Source organism: Cupressus sempervirens, chromosome 5 (genome assembly GCF_028749045.1).
Source record: "Cupressus sempervirens isolate cs-2001-9-10 chromosome 5, ASM2874904v1, whole genome shotgun sequence".
NCBI classification, from domain to species: Eukaryota; Viridiplantae; Streptophyta; class Pinopsida; order Cupressales; family Cupressaceae; genus Cupressus; species Cupressus sempervirens.
In genome coordinates, this window is record NC_143122.1 from 362,305,914 (window position 1) to 362,333,679 (window position 27,766).

Here is a 27,766-nt window from a genome sequence, read left to right on the forward strand (position 1 = left end):
CCTAAGTACTTTACTACTATTCTAAAACCAAGGTTTGATTTTCATCCCCCGAACACAAAGGATTAAAATAGGATGCTTCAAACCTTCTCTTAATTAAAATGCACTCAAAAATTCAAACATAGAAGAAGCCCACTTAACTACCTCACTAGAATAGTAATTTAAAAATTAAGAAACTAATGCTACAATCTTCTATATAACCTGAGTATTCTTTAGGAGTCTATTGTTATAGGGTGCAACCAAAAATGATTTTGTTACAAATTTAGAATGCATAAAGAATCTAATGTAAAATTACATGGAGGTAAGAGAACGTGTTTCTAAAAAGTTTCATCACAAAAAAAAAACAAGTGTCAAATGGTGCTTATAAAGTCAAAATTAGTCTAACAAAATCAATCTAAAAAATAAACAAGTGGTGGGAAATAATATGTGTGGAAGTTTGAGATAGTTTGATTCAAGATTGTTCCATGAACTTTGAAGGAGGTGGAGTTTACTGCTAGAAAATTAGGCTAGCATCTTGAGGTCTTCAACTGATGGTAATTTGAGTTTACAATCTAGTAGAAACATACTCGTTTAAACAAAAAATCTCAATAATCTTGGTTGGATGGAACATGAAATTTAGATCTATGATGCTATGCTCAGAGTGTCATTCTTATTTCTAAATCATGCATCATGTATTTTCATTTAATAGAGATCAAAAGACAACACGAATAAGAAATATATCCAAAGTTTGTGTTTCTAGAGAAATTTCAAGTTTTATGGCATTTAAGTTGCAATTTCTAATATTTAGTTGTCCTATTTTTTTCATAGATATAAACCAATGATCATATACATTTCCAACGGTGGAACTTCTATAGTATTATGAAATGACAAAAAGTAAACAATAATAGGACATTGTTTCATTTTATCTTCCAAAAATACCAATTTCATATTTTTAATGTTCTTGGTTTAGTAAACAAGTTTTTATCTAGTGTTGGCATGAATTTTCATCTAGTCTGAACTATAGGAATTCAACCTATCAGTTTAGGTGCCCAAATATTCACCAATTTCATCATATTCTCAATAAAGTCATTCATTTTCTCTTCCTAAAATTAAATTTTGTACTTTCAAACTTAACATTTCAAAATAAAACTTGGTTTATGTATTGTTACATAGTCTTATTGATCGAGGTTGAATGTTAAATTTTACATATTATAGTTAAGACAATTTTATATCTTGTTAATATGCCAAGATAGAATGATGATATTTTATAATTATATGTATTGTATTTAAAACATAATTTTAAAAAATCTAAACTACTAAATATTAGTATAGAAAACATAAAATGCATAATAAGTTTTACTTGAGGTATATCATTATAAAACCCCAAAAAAACCAATATTCCACATAATATGAGTGTCCACCCTACTATCAAAACACAACCAACAAAACAAATTCAAGTTAAGAAAATATTTTATTTTCTTATTTGAGGGGCAATTTACTTTCATAGAGATTTGGGCTCAATCAGAATGCTAAACAGAGATTTGGGATCCATCACTATACTAAATCTTTCCTTAGCCATTTAGGGTTCTCAAATTTATTATCAAGCATTTGGCAAAATATGTTGTTGTCTTGTAAATCTGAAAATATATATAAACACCTAATTTTAGCCAATTTGGTATAATTATACCAAAGTTTGTGATATGGCATTACATATTGTGTGATATAGGGAGATATAGGGAGCATGCGAGGCTTTTTGACATGCGACCACCAAAGCCGAGCAGGAAAAGTCTACTAATTATTTGTTCTCCTACTAATGGGAACACTTGTGAAAGTGAAGAAATAACAATTGTGGTAAGAGAAATAATAGCTATGTTCTTTTATTATGGAAAAGATTATTAGATAAGGAAGACTGTGTATTCAAATTTCCATAAAGACGTGGTCATATACCATCCACTATAGGCTTACCAATACCATGTGATCAAGCATACTCAGCATATCTATAGTGAAAATGAAATCAGCACATCTTCCTCAAGTCACACTCATGCCAATGCATCAATGTTACCATTATTGATTGAGGGTCTAAAAACTAGTGAGGATGCACTCACAAAAATAGTATGCTCGAGACATTCAATTCTATAACAAACAAACACAAATGGAATAAGAGGAATAAAATGAAGATAGTGACTCCAAATTCTTATCAATATCTCTAAAATTTCATAGCTTATAAGAATTACAAATATTTTTCTCCATTTTCAATGAGATGCTTTGATCTTTGTGAAAATCAGTTGTGGTGAAACTTGAGAAATAGAGCCAACCTCTCCTAAACTAGAGAAATAATAGAGAAAAACTATGAAAAACTATAGAAACTATATGAAGATGCAGGGAGAGTCGAGCAAGAATCCGAGGGAGAGATAAAGGGCCATTGGCATAGACCTAGGAACAAGCAATTGTTGTACTGTAGTATGGATGCTGCACCATAATTTGGCATGGGTTATTCTTGATGTTTTTGAACATAGAACCATGGCCTCCATGGTTGCATTTACTTCCAATGAGTGTCTCATTGGCCATATAGCCAAATGCCAGATTGCACTCAATCCTATTAATACGATATATGACACCAAGTGCCTCATTAGAAGGCATTTCTGGGATCCATGTGTATAGAATGACATACCATTATGGTTGTTTTGAGTGGTTCTAGGGGAGAATGATAAACCTTTCATTCGAGTAACCTAAAAAGGAGAAATAGAGTTATATACACCAAAAAAAATCTCATCCATGTTGTTGAACAAAAAAAAGACCATGGCTAAGAGATCTCTAGAATGTGAGGTAAAGCATGTCATGATCACTGTACCTTCTTATTTCAATAATACACAAAAGAAGGCCACAAGAGATGTATGTACCCTTGCAGGCTTCAACGTTCTTCAAATGATCAATGAACCAACTACTACAACAATAATGTTCGGGTTCAACGAGCCAAATATTAGTAACCAAAATGTCTTAGTGTTCGATTTAGGTGGTGGTACATTTGATGTATCCATTCTGTCAATTCATGAAGGAAAAATTGATGTTAAAGGAACAAAGGGAGACATGCATTTAGAAGGCGAAGATTTTGACAAAAAATTGCTCAAGTACTGTTTTGATATATTCAACACAAGCTACAAGGTTAACATCAATTTGAGTGTAAAAGCACTTAGAAGGGTCCGTACAAAATGTGAGCGAGTGAAGGTGGACTTCACGGGTGTCATGGAGACTGTCGTTAATATTGATTCTCTTTATGAGGATCATGATTTTTTCTATAGAATTACCAAGTCTATATTTGATAGGATTAATGAAGATTAATTTAGCAAGTGTATAGATATTGCAATAGAGTGTGTCAAGGATGCCGATTTGGATAAGAATTTAGTTCAAGATAGAGTTCTACTAGTAGGAGGCTTGTCCCATATTGTAAAGGTGAGAGATTTGCTTCAAGAAACCTTTGGACCAGATAAGCTATCACATATTGTCAAATCTCAAGAGGCACTAACTATGGGTGTGGCCATTCTTGGGGCATCATTGAACAATGAAAATGTGTCTCTACAAATCACTAACATTACATCCCTTAGTTTAGGAACTGGTATATTGGGTGGAATAATGAAAGTGATTATTCCTTGAAACACTCCAATTCCAACTGAGAAGGAGACCTATTTCATCGCTACTCGGGACAAGAAAACTGAAATGAGCATTGAGGTATATGAAGGAGAGTGGAAGTTAGTCTGAGAAAATAACTTTTTGGGTGAATTTTACCTAAGTGGAAATTAACCTACTAGAGCTAAGATGCCGAGAATTAATGTTTGCTTCAAAGTAGATGAGGATGGTATTCTTACAGTCTCTGCACAACAAGTGGGTTGCGAAACTATTTTGAAGATCATGATAACTGATGCTAGTGCAAGATTGAATAGAGAGGAGATTGATGCAATGATATCTAATGCAATGAATTTTGCTGAAGAAGACAAAAGGAATCAAAAAAGAAGGAATGTGACTAGAAGTAATTTGTAGTGCTTCATTGACAACATGGAGTCCAACATTATGGAGACAAGGGGAAAATGATGAAATAAGAAGGCATTTGATCATGCCGAGCAGATTCTTGAACATTGAACAATGCTCAGCAGTGGCTAAATGACCATGAGGATGCCCATGGTGTTGAGTTTGAAAATGAGTTGAATGAGGTAAGGCAATGCCTCCCTTATTTTACCAAATATCTTCAAGGTATGTTGAGTTTTTTAAATTCTATGGTTGCCCTACATTTTTGTAATTTTTTTGTGCCCATCCACTATTTTTACTATGATCTGTAGTTTTATTTTTATTATTTAAAGATGTCTTTTAATTTGACAGTCAACAAGAAATGGGTTGCATTAATTTCTTTGGGAGGACTAATGTTTTCATTCTCTTATTTTCAATCAATTGGTGCCTCGGGTTTTATGCCATGCACAAAATTTTTTCTTAAAACAAAGGTTGTTACAAATTTTTCCATTAAACAAAATTTTTCAATATTATAATCTTCCAAATGTGTAATTTTGTGTTTGTAAAATTACAGGAAAAACTCTGCACAATATGTTATAATTGTGCTTAAAACACTTATGCATGGCATTAGACCATTTCATCCTTGCCCTCTGCTCGGCATACTAGGTGTCTATGATAGCTTCAATTCTCAAGACCTAATCTACCTATTCTAAAGCTAGGAGATGATATTTGTCTAGATTCTATGTTAAGCTTTCATTTTTTGTTTCATTTCCATGTGCCTATCATCTTCTATAGACTAGGTATGCTACCTCATGTTATGCATTCTTCATTGCACTTGCAAAAAAATGCATCATTTGTCAGATGTGAACCTATGATAGTTAGTTTATTTTTATTTTTATTTCCTTAATGATGAAATTTGGCATGGTTTATAAAGATTAGAATCTATGATAGTTCCTTTCTCATGGTTTTCATATACTTGATGATACGGATTCTAGAATTTTCAAAAAAAAATAGTAGTAGTCCTTGATGTAACCAACTCTTCTGATGAATGTCTCCCCTCTTACAATTGTATTATGTAGTTTCAATACTCTAGCATATGGTTAAGCTATATAAAATGTTATGTGGTTTCAATATTCTAGCACATGGTTAAACTGTATATAATCTTGACATAGTCTGCAAATCATTTCCTTTTTCTTCCTCCATTATTTTGCTAGAAAATTCTCTTGAAATGAATCAAAGTGACCCAATGTGTGTTGAAAGTATGTTTGAAGTTATAAGATGATACAAAAATTCCATTTCCCCTCATCAAGGCACTACCTCTAAAAATCTTTGACAAACTTATGAAGTCCAATTGGATATTTGGAAATGTGCAAAGGTTTTTCCCTTTTTACTTCTTTCTCCATAGTAAATACTATGTCTGTATAGTCCAGAGATCTACTAGAGAAAGGGGCATTTGATAAAATTAAAATTTTGTTCATTGAACTTCAGCTATTTTTGGTAGAAGAAAATATATTATTTGAGATGCCAAGTAGATTGAAAATAGGAAGAAAGTGTAATAGTAAAAAAAATTATAGTGCCAATAATGTCACACTTGCTTAACAAATAGAAATCTAACAAATATGCATAGTAAATACTATTGAGTTCCAAGAAAACAAATTTAATATAGAATTTATGTTGTAAAACAAACACACTTTTATTCAGCTTCAACAACAATAATAGAGCATGCTCAGTTTCTTTTTCTCAAATTAAAAATGTCATCTCTGGATCTGGAAGCTCCATAGTCTATTCCTGGCATCAATTTAGTAGCCTACCATTTAGAAATAGTAGCACAAGTGATCCAAGTAGTGGAACACGGGGGAATCTTTCAAGTTTTTATTAAAATAGGCATGCCCAAATTATGTCTTCTATTTTTATTTTCTTATATTTTTCATTCTTTCAGTTTTTATAGCCTCTATATTGTCCTTGCGATGGTGGGGCATTTCAATTTTTCTTACTGTTGTTTAATGCATAAATGACTTTTGTAGAAGGGGAGGCTTAAAAAATAGGGTCAGGCTTAACTAGCACACTAGAAACATTGACTAATAGTGGTTAGGAGTGGGCCCAACCACTCTTAGCCAATAACTTGGGACCACTGTTATGCATTGATCTCATGGTATTGGTTAAGAGTGATTGGGGCCACTATTAGTCAATAGTTCGAATGTATCAGTTGAAAAATAGTTATCATCAATATTATTTCTACAAATTACCTTTGTTGAAAGTATGTCTGAAATTTGTTGAAATTATGTTTGAAATTTGTGATTACAAACCTTTGTTGCAAATGACCCCAATGACTATCTTTAGATAATTCATCACTAATGGAATAGTACCGGAGATTAGATAGGGACATTATGCACTAGTTTCCTATCTGGCATTGAACAGATGACACAAATTGGAAAGGATTATCATGGAATAAATCATCAACTTCTGTTATCCTCTCCACCCAGGTTTGGATTCTTAATGTTTATTTTATTTCTGAAGCCCTTTTAATTTAAGATTGAATATGATGAAGTTGAAGCTAATGCATATTGTTTTTTTATGTTATTTGATTCTATGTATTTTTTATCTACTTTGTCTTGTGAAGTTCTTTTAAAATGTCAATTACTAAAAAATTTAAACATTTAGGTTTTCCTGTGATGACATTTTCATCAGTTTTCTATTTTTTCATTTTTCCAAATACCGCATGTTTTGTGTTTTGATATCCTTTGTCTACATTTGTGGTATGATATCCCCTATGTGGTGTTAATAATAAACAAAAATGGTAAAGAAATAGACATGTGTGAATGATAGGATTAATGGGAATGAGAATTTTGACTGTTTAAAATTTACTAAAAGACAGCTATTGAAAGATTTTGACACTGTAAGATCTAGGAAATAAAAAACATTTCTTAGGTGTTAGTTAAGAGAAAATGCCTTGGCATTAGAAAGAGGACAAATTTAATGTCAATCTATGTCTATATGAATTATCTTTGATGAGGACTCATGTTTATGTATCGCTTATGTATTTCAAATTAGAGAGATAAATCAATTTTTCAATGACTTTTAAATGAGAATGTCTTTGAATTGCTATTCAAAAATGTTGGTACAATGGATTTTATTTATAGGTCAACAAAAATTATTGCGGTCTGTTGTTTATCAACAATACTAATAGAGGGATGGTTAATATATAATGAATCTATGTCTATAAACAATGCTCCCCATTGAGAAATCTGATTCAATTATATGTATATCCACTCTTTCCTATATTTTATGCTTTAGGCATTTAGGCTTTTGTTCAAATGTGTGTAAATTTTTCTTTGATGGAGCTACTTCATTGATCGTAGGAAAAGGAATCAACAATTTTCTTTCCCCAATTCTTTGAATCCTCTTAAGATTTTGGAAGAAAAAAAGGAAAAAGGGATTTGTTTAGCTTTCTCAAATTTTCCAATTTTTTTCTTTCTCCTTTTTCAATTTTTTTATTTTTTCCAATTTTTGAAAAATGAATTGAAAAAACATTAAGTAAGATTATGCTCTAGATTATTTAACGTTCCAATAATTTGGTGAGTGACTTCAATAATTTGTTTAGTGACAGGACCAAATCAAAGGCATATGACCTACCTCCTCTATCTCGCTGGAGGTTCTGGAATAATTTGTTGATGATACTCTTTTTGGTATCTCTTCAACCCATGAAGCCGAGATTTGGAAGAAGATATTAAACCAATATGAGGGGGTCTCTGGGAATTTTTTTTAATTAAAAAAGTAAGGTTTTTTTTTTCAGCATAGATAAGGATCTGAGGCATAAAGTTGTCATAATTCTTGATTGCCAAGAGGTTGATTTACCTAACACGTATCTTGGGCTCCCACTTTCGATCGAGGAGGTCATGTCCCAATACTGGAACAGGCTTGTGGAACTGGTGTAGAGAAATTTGGTAGGATGAAAAGGAAAATTCTTAAGTAATGTGAGGAAACTCTAATTTCTTTCAACTTCCTTACAGGGAAACTTGGTTTACTTTCTATCCCTCTTCAAATTACCTAGTAGATATAAGGATATTATTGAGAGAATGCAATGGAACTTTCTCTGGTTTGATAAGAAGGAGAAGAAAAAAATAAATCTCGCCAATTCGAAAAAAAGTTTGTACAAAAATGTCCTAGGGTGGGTTAAATATTATAAGGATTGGTGATTTTAATAGAGCCCTCTTATTGAAGATGGGATGGACATTGGTTAATACTTTGTCTAGGAGGTGCACTATTATTCATGATAAAAATTTAAGGAGAGAATCGTTTCATCATCATCTCTATAATAGTTGTCTCCCAAAGGATCAAGAATCTGGAACAACATACTGCACACAAGGAAAGTCTTAAAGAAGGGTGTGAAATGGGTGTTGGGTTATGGTTCTACCATAAACTTCTGAGAGGATAATCGGGTTGATGATGGACCCTCACCAACTCTAGATTTTAGCCTATGATGGAATTTTTTTCTAATGAGTTCGGAGACCTTGAAGAACTACTTCACCTGAGATAAACACTAGAAGAGATTGGGCATGGAAGGCAATTGTGGGGTGGCTAGATTACCTAATGATCTTCAGGATACTATTGACAAATTTGTATCCCCACAATCCCTATAGAAAATTGATCAATTTGGAGCTTGGTAACCTTAGCTAAATTCTCTGTTAAATCTTCTTATACTTGTTGTGTTGAGGGTAGTGGTCTTTTGAACGATTGGAAACATGTGTCCTAGGATTAATTTATTCAAGTGGACAACCTTGCATGGGAGCATTCTACTGCAGGAGCATCTTGGGTTGCATTGCTATCTTGCATCTTTATCGAGTTACAATGCCTTGCATTGCCAAGTTCTCTTTATTTTCAGAGTTCCTTTGGTTGTCAAGTTCCTTTGGTTATCGAGTTCCTTTGGTTGTTGAGTTGGTCGAGTGACATCTTTTTCATTTGGTCCTTCGTTAACTGAGTTATCTGTGTTTGGTTCTAATTTGGGCAGACCTTGCGGGTTAATTCATGTTTGTTATTTTATATCTGTAGAGAGCTAACTTGTGGCTTGTTTGACATTAAGGATTTAATTAGTTGGTATTTGCAATAGGTAGACTTGTGGTTGTGCAAGCACTTAAAAGGGGTCTTGAGTAGAGTTTTAGGAGAATATAGAGAGAATGAAAAAGTAGGATGAGAAGAAGCAAAGTTAGAATGTGAAGTTTATCATTGTGGATTGAATTTAATTGTAATATTGGTCATAACCCAAAAGGCCTTACAACTAGGCATGTATATTGATCATTTCATGAATCTATAATACATTTGGCTCTTCTATCTCCTTTGGTTTATGTTGTTTGTGTTGTTTTTTCATTGTGTTTACTCTTGCAGATGGCTTGAGTAGTTGGGTGTGCCTTTGGCCCTAGTTATTCACCCCCCCCCCCAAACTAGGTGGTATAAGAGATTGAGGTTCATCCTTGTGGAGATTTCATTGTGTAAAACCCTAAGTTGAATTTTGTTGTAAGATTGCATAGCTGAGGATTTGGCCTATAACTTGCAGAGGGTTACAATTTTGCAAGAACCTAATTTAAAGATGGTTTGGAGTAGAGGAAATGCTAACAATGTCAAATTGGATACATTGAGACAACTTATAGCCATATTAGATGTTGTGGGGATAAATTAGAGGAGAGGAGCACATCTTGATGATGAGGCAATTGCACTAAACCCTAATCTAGAACCTGAAGAAGATCAAGATGAGGCAAGGTTGTTGAGAGTATTTTCTAGAGCACATTCAAAACCTACTATAGAAGTTGTTCCTTATGATGGAAAATTGAACACCAATGAAGTATTGGACTGGATCTCTGATATGGAGAAGTTCTTTGAGTATGAAAGCACTCCTGATAATAGGAAGGTGAAAATTGTAGTTACTAGGTTGAAAGGACATGCCTCACTGTGGTGGGAGCATTTGCAAAGTGGTAAACAAAGGAGTGGAAATGAGAAAATCAAGACTTGGTCAAAGATGGTAAACAAGTTAAAAAACAAATTCCTTCCTGTTATTTATGGTCAAAGTTGGTAAAACATTTCTTTAACCTTTTCTTATTTCAAATTTCTATTTAAGTAATTTAATATAGTTTTTATCATGTATACTTTGTGTATGTCTACATCGTGTCTTTGTGCATTAATGTGTTTTTTCGTTTCTTCTTTTTGTCTTTATGAATTCATGTGTCTACCTCATATTTTCATTGTATTTTCATGCATTAATGTGTCTACCTAATATATGCTTTGTGTCTTCATAGCCTATCGTATATTACCATGCATACCTTGAAAAATATTTAGCACAAAGAATAAATATGAACTATGGATTGCTTAAGGACAAGTAAATTCAAGAGGGGAGGACTGTCATAGCCCCTACTAAAAACCCTAGTCATAATATTTTCCTCCTAAGACAAAGATTATTAGATGATACTAGATAATCTTAATACATTTTATTAAATATATTATTATTGATTGTTTTTGAAATAAAAAGCGACCAAAAACAAGGGGTTGGTCCCTACAACCAAAAAGCTGGTAACCAACACATCACCAGTAGAGACCAACAGTGCATACTACTAAAGTAAAAACATACTAAAGTTCAACTTAACCACAATAATACTATGCAAGTGACTAACCAGCATACTATTATGAACGGAAGCAACTAAACTATAGTAGAAGTCTATAATGTTATCTATACTACTTAAGTTCATCATAAAAAATGTTGGCACAACTAGGCCAACCCAAGTCTAAGCAACAGCTAGATACTAGCAAAACTAGTAATAGCAAAATAACATAAAACAACTTGGATCCAAGGATCCCTTAAACTAAAAACTTAAGACTCAATTTTTTCCTTTCCCTTCCTAGCCAGGAGAACCCAAGCCCAATCATTTGCAAGGAATTTAAAAAGGTGCTTATGGTCCTCCATTTCTATTCATGTTTCCTCTTTCTCCTATGCCAATAGTTGGAGGGTGGTGGCAGCAGCATGTGTGACCTTTAGTTCAAATTTAGAGAAGGTGATGAACCCTTCTAAAATTTTAACCCTTTTGTCCAATTTAGCATATGCCTCCAATTGCACCTCGATCTCCTCCTTATTTTTTGTTCCTACCTTTTTAATTACATCTTTAGCTTTTTCCACCTAGTTATCCTCCTGCAAAACCCTTGGGTTAGTAAAAACCTTAGATTTTTCCTTGCCTGAGAAGGAAATGGTAATGGGGGAGGTGTCCACTTTACTACTATCTTCACATAAAGTAATGGGTTGCAGGGTGAAGCTAGCTAAAACATGGGTAGTCTCCGCAACATTTCCAATTCACACCTGAGTATTATTAGTAGACATCTGGGCATTATCAATAGAATTGTCTACAAAGTTTACAATTTTTTCTACCTCCTCCTTCCCTTTTTCTCTCTTGGAATCCGATTTATCCTCCTCCTCCCTCTCCTCTTCATTATTTTCTGAGCTCTCCTCTTCCACCTCCTCAACCCTAAATCTATTAGATTTTTTCTTGCACCTTGCCTAGGATTGGGCAAATCTTCCTGATCTTCTCCTACCCTTTCCATCTACCTTGTCCTTCAATTCCTCCTCTTCCACCACCACTAGTTTTTCCATTTTAATATTTTTACTACCCTTTCATTCCATAGCTGCATCAAGTTTCTTCTTATTCTTATTTTCACAGCTAGGGGAGGGTCGCAGGGTATGAGCTCTAGTACCAGCACTAGTACTTAGGGGTGAATTCTGTTGGTGGTGTTGGTTATCAACCACCACCACCACCCTGGGGGGACAAATGGCAAGATGGAATTGGTATAGGAAAAATATTAGGCCTTGGTGGATAATGGTAAAGTTATGCCCCTTATTCCTCTTCTCCTAACATCACTAACCATATGCTCTAGAGAATGAAGCAGAAAGAACGGGATAGAAATAAAATCCCTATTTCTAAAATGATTTAATAAGGGGAAATGGTAGTAGTAGTAAACATCAAACTTTTCCTCTAGCATAAATTATTTCATGAGTACCAGGAAAACATCATCCTACGGGGTTGGTAGCCTATCCCTCTTGAACCCTCCTCTATAGTGCACCGGTTCCTCTCCCTCCACACAAAAAATTGTTCATACTAGCTTCATCAGTAGTTTTAATAACCTTTCTCCATTTGTTCCCCTTCCTTGAAAGACTAGTAGCCATGGAAATTACTTCTTCATTCATTTGAAATGTGATTCCATTAATGGTTACCTTATAGTCATTCCAACCATTGACAAACTGGAGGGCACAATTCTTGTCATACCCCGCCATTGCCTACATCTAAGGCAGAAAACCCACCTCCTTTAACAGGAACCAGGTAGCCATCCTGTCTTTGAAGTTCTCAATTTTAGGGCTCCAGCCTATTCAAATCTCCATCAATATCTTTCCTTCCAATTTCCAATTCCCCCACCTTAGAAATGCACATTTGAGCCTCCTTGTCTGTGACAACACTACGAATACTATCAACCCTGAGTCTCTCAGCAATGAGTGAAAAGGTTTTACAAGCCTGTGCACAATAAACTTCAAAATCCCATGCAAATTCATTATGGGAATTGTGCTTGTTTAACATCATAATTTTAACACCCCAAAAATATTTGACAATCTGAACAATGATATTATTCGTACTTTCAAAGAGGAAGTAATTTTAATTTCACAATGTGTTACCATAATGGTGAAATGATACTCTTCTTAAATTGCATTCATTCATTTGTCCATTTGTACGGCCACGTTTTCTCCTCATATCCCTAAAACCTTTATTAAATTTAGTGCACTTTGACTCTCTAAGGAAAAAATTGCCAAATTTTGCCTTAGCCTTAGAATTAATAGCCATAATTAAATAATACTCCCTCCTCTTTCCTTGTGTATCAAGGATTTAATATCCTCATTTAGATTTACCATATTTCTCAAGCATGTGACTGTCGTTAATTTAAACCCCATGGCAGCTACCGCATTGGCCACCTTGTTTCCTTCCCTATAGATGTGCTAAAAATGGACACTTTCCATCCCTTCTAAAATATGCCTAACATCTATAATGATAGTCTGAATATTCCATCTCAGTTGGGACACTCCATTAACCAAATCAATAATTAATTTGGAGTCCCCCTCTATGGTTATTTCCTTAAGATGCATTTCACTGATTAGCTGAAGACCCCAAAACAAAGCCATTGCCTCAGCCAAATTATTACTTCCACTCCCCACCTTCCCAGCATAGACTAACAGTGCATCACCATTCCCATCCCGCAACACTCCACCTACCGCTCCTATACCTCCTCTAGCAACACCATCGAAATTTAGTTTGAATTGTGTAAGGGTAGGTGGTTTCCATCTCGTTCGTTGTCTCCTTAAATTTTTTGAGTTATCAAAAAGGTAAAAATCCTCATGAATACTCCATTTTTCAGCATTTGACCTTCATGCCTACCTAGTTCTTCCTTTGGTATCTTACGTTTGGCAACCCTAATAGTTTCCTTCAGCAATTTCTCCATTATTCCAAAAACCACCTCCACCAATTTTTCCTCCTAAAATATTATGTTATTTCTTTCTTTCCATATATGCTAGCAAATATATGGTGGAATAATTTTCCACAGAAAGGTCAATTTTAGGTGGAAGAAAGGACAGCTCCAATTCTCCATGAATTGACATAAGTTGTCTTTCATAACCCAATTCAAACAAAATATCTCTCACACTGTAGCCCAAATCTTTAAGGTATACTGGCATTCAAGGAACAAGTGATAAATACTCTCCTCCTTTTCCTTATAGAGATAGCATCGGTTTTTTATATAGAAACCCCTTCTTTTTAGATTGTCTATGGTTAAAAAATTTCCATGTTGAACTATCCACTAAAAGAAATTAATTTTAGGGAGAAGGTTACTAATCCAAAAATTACTCCATGATGGTGGACAGAGATCCTTGCTAAAGAGGTGCTTGTAAGCTGATTTGACTATAAAGTTACCACTCGAAATTAAGTCCCAGACTCTTATATCCTCCTGGATAAAAATTGGGGGTCTTTGTGTTCCTATCAGCTCTTCCAACTCCTTGAGGAGCTAAATATCCTCCTAGGAGTAAGTATCTTTATATAATTTCTTCCACTTCCTCCCCTGGTTGATATAGTCCTCCACCTTCCTTCCCATGTCTTCCTTTAGTAACTCCATTAGTCTTTTAAATTTTCTAAAAACCAGTGATTTCCCTCCCATCCAATTGTCTTCTAAGAATTTGATGCTATGACCATTCCCCACTATCCACCTTGTCCCTTCCCTTAGTAAGCCTCTACTCTTAACAATATTCATCCAGATTTTGGAGCCTCCTAGAAGATCATTATTGAAGAGATTCCAAATAAAAAGGGAATTTGAGAGATATTTGGCTTTCATAATCTTACCCTAATCAGTATCATCTTCTCCCAATCTCCAGCCAATCTTCATAACGACGGCCTTATTAAGGTCATAAAGTCTTCTTACTCCCAACCCCCCTTTCTCCTTTGGCTTGCACACCTCTTCCCAGTTGACTAGACTCAATTTATTTTTCTCCTATGTTCCTGACCAGAGGAAATTCCTTTGTATTCTCTCAATTCTATCAGCCATATTTTGGTTGATTTTGAAAAGGGATAGGAAGTAAATAGGAATGCCTTGGAGAGCTATCGAGAGCAATTGTAATTTTTCAACATTGCTAAGAATTTTTCCTTTCCATCCTGTAAGTTTCTTCTAAATTATCTCCACTATAGTATTCCATAAGTCATTAGTCACCTCTTTAATGGTTAGCGGTAAGCCAAGATAAGTATCTAGGAGGTTGGCAGACTAACAACCCAAAATGTTCCTTATCTTCCTTTGTAATGAGGCATCCGTATTGAAGAAATAGATCTTACTCTTATGGTAATTAACTTGTTGACTGAAACTTTCTTCATAATTGCGAAGAATAGTCTTCCAAGCTTCAGCCTCCATAACCAAAGATTCTCCAAAAAGGAATGTGTCGTCAACAAAGTGCTATAGAACTTTAGTATCAACAATAGTAGCAGGCTTAACCCCTTTGACACAACATGTATTAACTCGTTTAGAGAAAGACCTCCCTAAGACCTCAGCAACCATAATGAAAAGGTAGGGAGAAAGTGGGTCACCCTGTCTTAGACCTTTCTCCGCCCCAAAATTGCCCCAGGGGGAACCATTTAGAAGAACAGAGTACTGAACCAAGCCAACCATCATCTTAATTAGATTTATAACCTTGTCATTAAACCCCACTCTTTCAAGAACATTGTAGAGAAAATCCCACTTGACCTTATCATAAGCCTTGGAGATATCCAATTTAAAGGTCATTCTAGGACATTTATTATTTTCCATTGAATGAATGATCTCATGTATGGTTATCACCACATCCAGAATTTGTCTCCCTAGAACAAATCCTTTCTATGGAGTGCCAATTATTTTTTCCAAAAAAGGCTTTAATTTATTAACTAGGACTTTTGCAAATATCTTATAAATAGTATTACATAGGCTTATAGGTCTAAAATCTAGGAAGCTCAAAGGAGTTAAAGTTTTAGGGACTAAAGCAATAGAAGTCTTATCGATTCCTTTTCGCATCTTCCTAGTTCTAAAAAAATCTCTGGTAGCCAAAACCAATTCAAATTTAACAACCTCCCAGAAGTGTTGGAAAAAATATAGAGGGAAACCATCCAAACTTGGGGCCTTATAAGCTTTCATAGAAAACACCACACATTTTACCACCTCCTCCGTGATATTTCCTAGAATATGATTGTTTTCCAATACACCCAACATCTATGGGATCATATTAATCAAGCTTCTTCTGATCACAAAATTTCCTACTTTATTTTCCTTAATGTAAGCCTTGCTAAAGTATTCCACCACATGTCTTCCCATCTCCTCCTAATCCTTATAAATCCTTCTCCCTTCACCATCCAGCCTACAGATTGTATTTCTTCTTTTATGGTTAGAGGCTAACCTGTGGAAAAAAGTAGTGTTTCTATCACCCTTAGTTAACCATTGGACTCTTGATCTTTGTTTCCAAAAAATTTCCTCCCTCAAAACAATATCCTTCCACTTTTTTCTATATTCATCTTCTTCCTAGGTAGCACTTTCTAGATTAATTCCTTTAGCAATCTCCCCATGGAGTTTTTTAAGTTTCTCCTCCACTTCTCCTTTGACTTTAAACAAGTCTCCAAAAGAGCTCTTAGTATAGCCCTTAACATTTCTCCTTATATTATCAAGTTTTTGGGTCATCTTTACATTGTAGTACCGTCTATCCTTATATTCCACCATTCTTGAACCATATCTTTGAATTATGGGTGAGACTGCCACATTATTTCATATCTGAAAGTTTTGGTCCACTTATTAAACCATCCTCCCACTAAAAGACTAAGGGGGAATGATCAGAAGTGGTTCTAGTGAGGTTCTCCATAAGGGAATTGCCTAGTTGATTCTAGTTTCTTATCACCATTAGCCTATCCAATCTAACCTAGATAAGTTCTCTCCCTTTCCTATCATTGGTCTAAGTAAATGGATTGCCTCTCATTTCCACATCAATAAAGTCCATTCTACTCATAAAATCATTAAGATCTTGCAAACTTTCAGGGCAGTCCCTATTACCTCCTAATTTCTCCAAATGGTAAAGGGGGGTATTAAATTCTCCCATACACATTACTTGCTTATCCTTCATTGTTTCTAAAATCCTAACCAACTTGTCATAAGTTTCCTTTCTCCCTACCTTCCTATTGGAAGCATAGATATTGATGAGCCCCCAATGTTGAGTATTGGTTTGGAAATCAGTTATTATGAAATTTATATCCTTCCAAACCTCAACTCTTATCATAGAGTACAAGTTCCACAGAGTAGCAATACCCCTCGAGGCACCTTCAACCTCCATATGCATTTAAGCAGCACCTGGCCAAACATGGCTAACCATTTTATCAAAATTAGCACTAGACATTTTAGTTTCTTGTATTAACACACAGTCAACTTTTTCCTAAAATATGCATTGTTTTAGAGCATATTGCTTTTGGGGATTATTTAAAGTCTCCCATACACATTACTTGCTTATCCTTCATTGTTTCTAAAATCCTAACCAACTTCTCATAAGTTTCCTTTCTCCCTACCTTGCTATTGGAAGCATAGATATTGATGAGCCCCAAATGTTGAGTATTGGTTTAGAAATCAGTTATTATGAAATTTCTATCCTTCCAAACCTCAATTCTCATCATAGAGTATGAGTTCCACAGAGCAGCAATAAACCTCGAGGCACCTTCAACCTCCATATGCATGTAAGCAGCACCTAGCCAAACATGACTAACTATTTTATCAAAATTAGCACTAGGCATTTTAGTTTCTTGTATTAACACACAGTCAACTTTTTCCTAAAATATGCACTGTTTTAGAGCATATTGCTTCTAGGGATTATTTAACCCCCTTAAATTCCAAGAGAGGAATTTCATTTCTTACCTCTAGTTACAGTCTCCAGTGTAAGTTGCTTACCACTGGCCACATCCCTTGTTGCTTGTTTTGTCTCAATTGCTCTTCTAGACGGTCTTCTAGCTATCTCACTTGCCCCCAAATCTGGTGTTTTTCCCCCCTTCTCTTCCTTTTTTGAACCTCCCATTCCCATTGTCCCCCTCTTGTGGTGAGGTGGGGCTAAGCCCCTTATCAACCTTGTCAATGCTTGCCATGACTTTAGCTACAACCTCCATTGGGGAGGCTTTAACCATCCTTTAGGGGGTACAAACCCTCTCCTAAGTATCACATTCTATAGCCATAAGTTCATGCAGGGTGTCACCTCCCTATTTTTCTGGGGAGCAAGGGAGAGGGTGGCGAACCACTATTTTTCCTTCCTCCAACAAATCTCCTTCCTTAAGTCCCCCCATGGGTGAACTCAATAGTTCCTCCAACTCTCATCTAAAGGGGTATTCTTCCAATTTCTTCTTATCCTCCCTAGCTTCCCCTTCCCCAGTATCCATAAGCTCCCTTGGTCCTTTGCCTAGGTTGGACAACACTGGGTTATCCTTTAAAATTTGTGCATCCACAGTTTCCTCTAGTCTTGGGACTTTCGACAGTTCCCACAACTTCCATAACAATACCCGGGGAACCCTCCTTTTGTTTATCCTTCTACATTGGGGCCTTACAGTCAACTATAAGATGACCAAATTGACCACATTTTTGACAGAACAGGCCTGCATTCTCATATTCAATAGGCTAGACTTTCTCTCCCCATTTGGTCTTAAGAGTGACCACAGTCGGGAGTGCTCTATTCAAGGCTACATTCACACAGAATCTGGCGTAAACTAGTTGTAATTTTTGCATAGTCACTTTGTCCATAGTGACAAAGTAACAAAAAGAATTCCCCACCCACCTTAGGATCTTCTCATCCTAAAATTCAAGGGGCAATCCAGGTAATCTAACCCACACAGGAGCTAGCTTGTTTAACTCTGCACTAGCCTCAAAGCCCGAATGCCACTTTGTCAAGGAAAGACAATGTTTCCCATAATACTAGGTCCCTAAAAGTATGAGGTCGATATCCTCTTTTGTCAGAAATTTGAAACAGAAGAGGCCACTAGGCATTGTTGAAATGCCCACACTACCCCTAACTTTCCATTTTTGACTCACCCATTTATGAACCATCTTGATTGTGGGTCTAAAGGATATGAATCTACCAACAACACAAAGTTTGAGGACAGAGGTCACACTTTCCACCAAACTATCAGGGAGGGAGATCACTAGACCATCAGTGCCACAAGCAATCATGGGGTCCTCTGTAGAGACATTAGCCACCGAGGAACCCACAAGAACGTTCTTCCATCCACTCAGGGTCCCATTTGCCAACTTCTGACCACCATCTAGAGGACAACCAAAAGGACCACCACACCCCAAGGCAACAGAGTTGAAAAAAGTCTTCCCTAAATCTTCCATAGACCCACAACTATCCATTGTGTCCTCCAAATCCCTGTACAATAGAAGCACCATTTGCAAATCCAGGAAGGGCGGAGGATCTGGAGGCTTAGGATCCACCATGGAATAATTCAAAATTCAAAATCAAAACTGGGCAATAATAGGTCAACAAGTTGCATAGCTCTATTTATTATTTATTGTTGACATAATAGTAAATAAATATAATATATAGATAAAGTATGATATAATAATATAATATATATCAACATAACATAGTATTATACATTAATATAATATATATCTTATATTAATAAGAATGCATTAAATATCATTACGGTATAAAACTTATTATGATAATCATAGAATACAAGAAAATAAATGGAAAAAAAAATTATTGTAAATGATATATATAATAGTAAATTATAATATATTCTATAAACAAATGTAATAGTTTTTAGTGAATAATAATATAATATTAAAATTAAAATTAACGTAGGGACTTTAGTAGAGTCACATCTCTTCACACATCTTAACTATATAAGAATTTAAAATGCATTCTCTCAAAATATGGAAGATTTTTACTAAATTTAAGGGATATGTGTAAGGGTCCATACTTAATAATTGCTTCCCAAATGGTTGTGAGAGACTCATAGTGCCAAACATTTTCAAAGTATAGATCTATCCATGTTGAGAATTTTTCGAGGGATTATGGGATGCATTACAAACCAAGATATGGGAAACAAAAATCTTTGTGCATGATTATGGCACTATATAAAAACAAAAAAATGGTTCATGGTCTAGTGGGTATTTAAGCCATGTAGAAGTCTTCCTTAATTTCTCAAGACTTGCATGTCCCATCATGATGTGGACTTATTTCAAACCATAACACTCAACTACATATTTATCATAATGCAAGATCAAATCATCATTGACGTGGACAACAACACATCAGATGAGACACTATAATATAAAGAAAACAATAGATTTGAGAGATGACCAAGAAAGAATTAAGAAAAAAATATAAGGATCTCAGAACTTCATGTTTAATCAAATCCCAAATCTCAACAATCTCGTTGATAAAAAATTCTAGTGAAAAAGAGTCAATGTGCAAACCATTCCACTTAATTTTTTTGAAAACATCTACAACTTTATTACCTTTGTGAATTGTATTCAAAAGGTGATAATCGTAGAAAGTATCAAATAACTCCCATATTTGGTTTTTCACATATGATATCTTCTCATTGAAAGAAGACCTATTTCTACAAGCATTGATAACAACCATGGAATTTTCTTCTATGTGTACCTTGGAAAAATCTTCTTAGTTCCTCGAGGAATATGATAGGCTTTCATTTCTTCTACTTTTCCACAATGAACTCTAATACAAATACCAATTCTTGATTGTCCAACATTGTCCATAAGATCTATCAAAATTTAATTTAGCAAAGCCTTGAAGAGGAGAGATCCATTTAACACCCAATCTACCCATTTCCTACCCAACCTTCCAATGAGGGATAAAACCAAAGGGAATGAAAATCCTCTTCCATGCATGGATTATTCTTCCATCCCATGAAGAAACATAATGAATATATTTAACACTTCATAAACTAGCATTCACAAGCTCAACAGCCAATTTCTCAATACCTTCCTAAATTGAAGATACCAAATGGTATTCCTTACAAAAGATGAATTTGATTCTTTCCCACCAAATGACAACAAAAATAGTCAGAGCTTTATCAAGGTGATGAAAATTAACCAATGGGGAAAATCCATTCCATGAGTCCAGCCAGAAGAGCACATTATCTCTCGTGTGCACCTCCCATGGAATATACTCTTGTACCACTTCACTAGAAAGCATCATAACATCCCAAACAACATATCATCTTGGAGGATCCAAAATAGGTTGTACCTACTTTAGATCATTATTATCCATATATTTTTGATGCATAATCTTGCATGACTTATTCTCAGATTTTGCATACATCTTCTATACAAGTTTGCTACCAAAATTTGTATTTCTCAAAGGGAGATTGTGTTGAAACGAAAATTGGGTACTTCATCTTCTATACCCTTGAAAATATTTTTATGATTAAGAATTTCAAGTGAGTCTGTTGGTGGGATTTCGTGCTAATATTTTGGTCAAGATTATGTAATCCACAACAAGGCTTATGAAAGATAAGAGCCATGTAGGCATTTTTTTTCCAAACCTAAGTACTTTACTACTATTATAAAACCAAGGTTTGATTTTCATCCCCTAAACACAAAGGATTAAAATAGGATGCTTCAAACCTTCTGTTCATTAAAATGCACTCAACAATTCAAACATAGAAGAAGCCCACTTAACTACCTCACTAGAATAGTAATTTAAAAATGAAGAAACTAATGCTACAATCTTCTATATAACCTGAGTATTCTTTAGGAGTCTATTGTTATAGGCTGCAATCAAAAATGATTTTGTTATAAATTTAGAATGCATAAAGAATCTCATGTACAACCACATGGAGGTAAGAGGATGTGTTTCTAAAAAGTGTCATCATGAAATAAACAAGTGTCAAATGGTGCTTATAAAGGTAAAATTAGTCTAACAGAATCAATCTAAAAAGTAAAGAAGTGGTGGGAAAGAATATGTGTGGAAGTTTGAGAGAGTTTGATTCAGGCTCGTTGCATCAACTTTGAAGGAGGTGGAGTTTAGTGCTAGAAAAATAGGCTAGCATCCTGAGGTCTTCAGCTGATGGTAATTTGAGTTTACATTCTAGTAGAAACATGCTCATTTAAACCAAAAATCTCAATAATCTTGGTTGGATGGAACATGAAATTTAGATCTATGATGCTATGCTCATAGTGTCATTCTTATTTCCAAATCATACATCATGTATTTTCATTTAAGAGAAATCACAAACACAACACGAATAAGAAATATATCCAAAGTTTGTGTTTCTAGAGAAATTCCAATTTTATGGCATTTAAGTTGCAATTTCTAATATTTGGTTGTCCTATTTTCTTCATAGATATAAACCAATGATCTTATACCTTTTCCAAGGGTGGAGCTTCTATAGTATTATGAAATGACAAAAAGTAAACAATAATAGGACATTGTTTCATTTTATTTTCCAAGAATACCAATTTCACATTTTTTATGTTGTTGGTTTAGTAAACAAGTTTTTATCTAGTGTTGGCTTGAATTTTCATCTAGCCTGAACTATAGGAATTCAACCTATCAATTTAGGTGCCCAAATATTCACCAATATCATCATATTCTCAATAAAGTCATTCATTTTCTCTTCCTAAAATTAAATTTTGTACTTTCAAACTTAACATTTCAAAATAAAACTTGGTTTATGTATTGTTAAGTAATCTTATTGATTGAGGTTGAATGTTAAATTTTACATATTAGAGTTAAGACACAATTTTATATCTTGTTAAATAATTCTATATAGCAAGATAGAATGTTGATATTTTATAATTATATATTGTATTTAAAACATAATTAAAATAAATCTAAACTACTAAATATTAATATATAAAACTTAAAATGCATAATAAATTTTACTTGAGGTATATCATTATAAAACCCCAAAAAGACCAATATTCCACATAGTATGAGTGTCCACCCTACTATAAAAACACACCCAACAAAAGAAATTCAAGTTAAAGAATATTTTATTTTCTTATTTGAGGGGCGATTTACTTTCACGGAGGTTTGGGCTACATCAAAATACTAAACATAGATTTGGGATCCATCACTATACTAAATGTTTCCTTAGCCATTTAGAATTAAAGATATTTCTCTCCCTTTTCGACGAGATGTTTTGATCTTTGTGAAAATCTGTTGTGGTGAAACTTGATAAATAGAGCCAACCTCTCCTCAACCAAAGAAGTACCAGAGAAAAACTAGGAAAAACTAGAGAAACTAGCTAAAGATGTAGGGAGAGTCGAGCATGAATCTGAGGGAGAGACAGAGGGTCATCGGCATAGACATAGGAACAAGCAATTGTTGCGCTACAGTATGTTCGCCACACCATAATTTGGCACAGGTTATTCTTGATATTTTTGGATGTAGAACCATGCCCTCCATGGTTTCATTTACTTCCAATGAGTGTCTCGTTGGCCATACAATTGAACGACAGATTGCACTCAATCATATTAATATGATATTTGATGCCAAGCACCTCATTGAAAGGCATTTCTGGGATCCATGTGTACAGAGTGACATACTATTATGGCCATTTTCGAGTGGTTCCAGGGGAGAATGATAAACCTTTCATTCAAGTAACCTAGAAAGGAGAAATGGAGTTATACACACCAAAAAATACCTCATCCATGTTGTTGAATGAAATAAAGACCATGGCTGAGAGATCTCTAGAATGTGAGGTGAAGCATGTCGTGATCACCGTACCTGCTTATTTCAACGATGCATAAAAGAAGGCCACAAGAGATGCAAGTACACTTGCAGGCTTCAATGTTCTCTGAATAATCAATGAACCAATTGTTACAACAATAACGTTTGGCTTCGACGAGCCAAATATTAGTAAGCAAAATGTCTTAGTATTTGGTTTAGGTGGGGGTACATTTTATGTATCCATTCTGTCAATTCATGGAGGCAAAATTATAGTGAAAGCCACAAAGGGAGACATGCATTTAGGAGGTGAAGATTTTGACAACAAATTGTTCAAGTATTGTGGTGATATATTCAACACAAGCTATAAAGGTTAACGTCAATTCGAGAGCAAAAGTACTTAGGAGGCTCTGTACCAAATGCGAGCGAGTGAAGGTGGACTTCACGGGACTCATGGAGTCTGTCATCAGTATTAATTCTCTTTATCAGGGTCATGATTTTTTCTATAGAATTACCAAGTCTATATTTGATAGGATTAATGAAGATTTATTTAGCAAGTCTATAGATATTGCGACAAAGTGTGTCAAGGATGTCGAGTTGGATAAGAATTTAGTTGAAATGTGTGTAAATTTTTCTTTGATGGAGCTACTTCGAAAACGAGTCTAACCAGACAAATTTCTTTCCCCAATCTTTCGAATCCTCTTAAGATTTTGGGGGGAAAAAAAGGATCTGTTTAACTTTCTCAAATTTTTTAATTTTTTTCTTTTTTATTTTTCAATTTTTTTTTCTTTTTTCCCATTTTTGAAAAATGAATTGAAGAAACATTCAAGGTTATGCTCTAAATTATTAATGTTCCAATAATTTAGTGAGTGACTTCAATAATTTGGTGAATGACTTTTTAATGTTATTTTATGAAGAAAAAAAATACTTTGTCAAAGTTGATGTACAAATAGCTTGACTCTACAAATAGTGGCTAATATATAACACATCTGCTTAGAAGTGCTCATGTCAATTTTGTTTTGGTATAATGGACTTAATGTCATGTCTCCTTTGATAATCAAGGCTTCTTGTAAATTATCTATTCAACCAACAACTAACTGCTAAGTTAGACAACACATTGAACTCTAACAAGTCTAGATTAGGATAGATATAATGCATCATTCCAGAAGTAGTCTAGATTAGAATAGATATAATGCATCATTCAAGAATTAGGTAATTTAGAAAGTGTATATGTCTTTCCAAATAAGGAAAAAAATTAGCAATTATGGCATTCTCACAACTGATTCCATTTTTCGTCTATTAATATCTAATAAAGTAGTAGTTAAAAGGTTTAGGGTTTTAATAATTTGTTTAAGATTTTATTAATTGTATTATCCTTTGATTGGATAGTTTTGTTGATTTCAATCTTCCTTATCTTGATGGCCTTCCTAAGTGGGATTTACATATTCAAATTTAATATAAGTATAATTTGTAATTTGATATCAATCTAGCCTTATATAAATGGTTAATATATGTTATTTCTGGCTATTTTTAGAAGGGTGACTATTTGATCAATTTTCTAATTAATTTAATTGATATGAATCTAAATCATTAGAAAAATCTCATATGCAAATGACTACAATCATTTTAGCATAATTTTGTTTTTATTTTTTATTACAGATGAATGACCACTGGTCTTCTTTATTTTATTTTCTAAAATAATTTTCAATAGCTTTTTTTAGTTTCTTTTTGCTATGTTTTTATTTTTATGATTTTTTTTAATAATTATTAATTTAATAATATAAAATTCAATTTTAAATGTAATAGTAATACAAGTTTTCATATACAGATGTGCAAATTAATAATAATTAAAATAATATTAAATTTTGAAATTAATAAATTTAAATAAAAATCTAAAATATATTGATGTTACTAAGTAATTTTATATTGCTTTAAAACAGTATATAACAATCTAAAATTTGAAAATTTCAAACTAATAAATTTAAATAAAAATCCAAAATATATTGATATTACTAAATAAATTTATATTACATAAAAATCATATGTAAAAATTGAAAATTGAAAAAAAAATTAATTGTAAATTAAAATTAAACAATATCCCTTTTGTGGTTATAAGTAGCTAATAATATCTTGTATTCTGCAACAGTAAGAAACCTATTAAAAAAATACTCAACCAAACAAACCCTACCTAAGACATGGATTCAAGTTGTGAGCAACTCTTATTTTCTTAATATTTCACCTATAAATGGAATTTGTTTAATTTCTATGCCCCAAATGCGAAGATCGAGAAGCTAAGGACTTGGAAAGAAGTGAACGATATCACCCTATTAATGAAGAATGAAAATTTGTTATGTATGGGAGACTTCAATACACCCTTTTACACCTCAGAGAAGATGGAAGCCTGGAAGACTTTTCCGAAAGTATATATAACTTGGCAGAATACTTAGGGAGAAATGACCTCATTGATATAGATCTCCATGGAGTCCTCTATACCTAGTCGAACAAAATGATAGTAAATAATTTTATACAATTCAGATTAGATCGTACTCTAATCTCTGCCAACTGGGATAGCCTCCCTAGCACATCCTTGATAACCTATCCTAGGACCATCTCAGACCACTCTATGCTTCTCTTCTCTTGGAAGGAGATGAGGATTTAAAAAAAACTTTCAGATATGAGATAATGTGGCACTCACACCCTAATTTCAAGGATTGCATCACTCGATGGTGGAATAGCCTGCTCTACGGTTCTACAATGTTCTGCATTGTTAAGAAGTTAGAAAGAATACGACAGGAGGTTAGAGGATGGAGAAAATTGTCCTTTGGTAACATTTTTAAGGAAATGGGGACTGAAAGAAAACTTTAAGCCTTACAAAATCATATGGCAAGTGGTAGTTCTGGTCATGAAGCACAACAAGAGGAGACGTCTTGTCATACCAAATGGAAGATGATAATAATTAGGGAGGAGATCTTCTAGAAACAATGATCGAGGGTGCAATGGCTATTGAAGGGTGATAGAAATATTGCATTCTTCCATAGGACAACCTCAAAAATAAAAAAGAGAAACACTATACAACAACTTATGGATAACTCTGGCAAGAAGCTAACAAAGGAGGAAGATATTGAAAAATGGGCGACAAACTACTTTCGGGAGATATGTAATCCTCCCCCATTCAATGTGGACATCAATATCAAAGAATCACTACTAAGGCTTATGAATCCAATCATTAATGAACATAGGAATAATGACCTTCTTATGTTCAAGTTATTGAAGAGGAAGTTAGACAAGTAGTGTTTTCCATGGGTCCGTACAAATCCTCGAGACTAGATGGATTCCCCCGAGTCTTCTTTCAAGATTTTTGGGAGATTGTTCAATATGATGTCATCCATACTACTTGGGACTTCATTAGAATGGGAAATTACTTAGAGAGCTCAACCAGACCTTCACTGTTCTAATACCTAAAGTGGATGAACCCACATGCTTGGGAGAGTTTAGGCCCATTAGCCTACGCAACATGATTTATAATATTATTTCTACAAGGTGGTTGTGAAACACATTTAACCCCTTCTAAAAAAATTTATTGGCCCCAATTAGAATGGATGTATCCCCAGCAAACATATTTTGGATGTGGTGATCACTAGCCATGAGGTAATCCACTCTATGGAAAAGTATAGGAACCCAAGTATGTCTCTTAAATTGGATATTTCCAAAGATTATGGTAAGGCGAGGAGGGATCTTTTAATTTAAATTCTTCTCACATTGGGATTTAATGACAACTTTATGAGGATAACCCATGAAGCTATTAATTCGATCTTTTTTTTTGTGCTTGTGAATGGTACCCCTAGGAGATTTTTCTCCTCTAGCCATGTTCTTTGACAAGGGGCCCCCTATCACTTTATTTATTCATCATTTTTTTTGAGGTGTTGGGAAGAAACTTAATGTCTTTATCTTGATAGGACCAAATAAAAGGCATATGGCCTGCCTCCTCTATCCCGCCAGAGATTCTAGAATAATTTGTTGATGATACTTTCCTTTTTCAAATCTCTTCAATCCATTACGCCAAGATTTGGAAGAAGTTATTAAACCAATATGAGGGGGTCTTCGGGTAATTATTTTATCAAAAAAAGTAAGGTTTATTTCTTCAGCATAGATAAGGATCTAAGGCATAAAGTTGTCATTATTCTTGATTACCAGGAGGTTGATTTACCTAACACATATCTTGGGCTCCCACTTTCGATCAAGAAGGTCACGTCCCAATACTAGAATGGGCTTGTGGAACGGATGCAGAGAAATTTGGTAGGATGGAAAGGAAAACTCTTAAGTAATGTAGGGAAACTCCAATTTCTTTCAGCTTCCTTATAGGGAAACTTGGTTTACTTTCTATCCGTCTTCAAATTACCTAGTAGATATAAGGATATTATGGAGAGAATGCAATGAAATTTTGTGTAGTCTAGCACAAAGGAGAAGGAAAAAAAAATCTTGTCAGTTGAGAAAAAGTTTGTACAAAAAAGTCCTAGGGTGGGTTAAATATTACAAGGATTTGTGATT

The 27,766-nt window shown here is 34.2% G+C and overlaps 1 protein-coding gene across 1 annotated transcript; it reads left to right on the forward strand.

The window, feature by feature from the left end:
• Nucleotides 1-2,775: 2,775 nt before the first annotated feature.
• Nucleotides 2,776-3,315, forward strand: LOC149556231 (heat shock 70 kDa protein-like). The gene has a single exon (XM_089829755.1). The coding sequence runs from the start codon at nucleotides 2,776-2,778 to the stop codon at nucleotides 3,313-3,315; it is 540 nt and encodes a 179-aa protein (XP_089685881.1).
• The last annotated feature ends 24,451 nt before the right edge of the window (nucleotides 3,316-27,766 follow it).

Bases quoted from the DNA above. Each gene is read 5' to 3' on its own strand.
- LOC149556231 (XM_089829755.1), top strand. From the start codon at position 2,776: ATGGCTAAGAGATCTCTAGAATGTGAGGTAAAGCATGTCATGATCACT.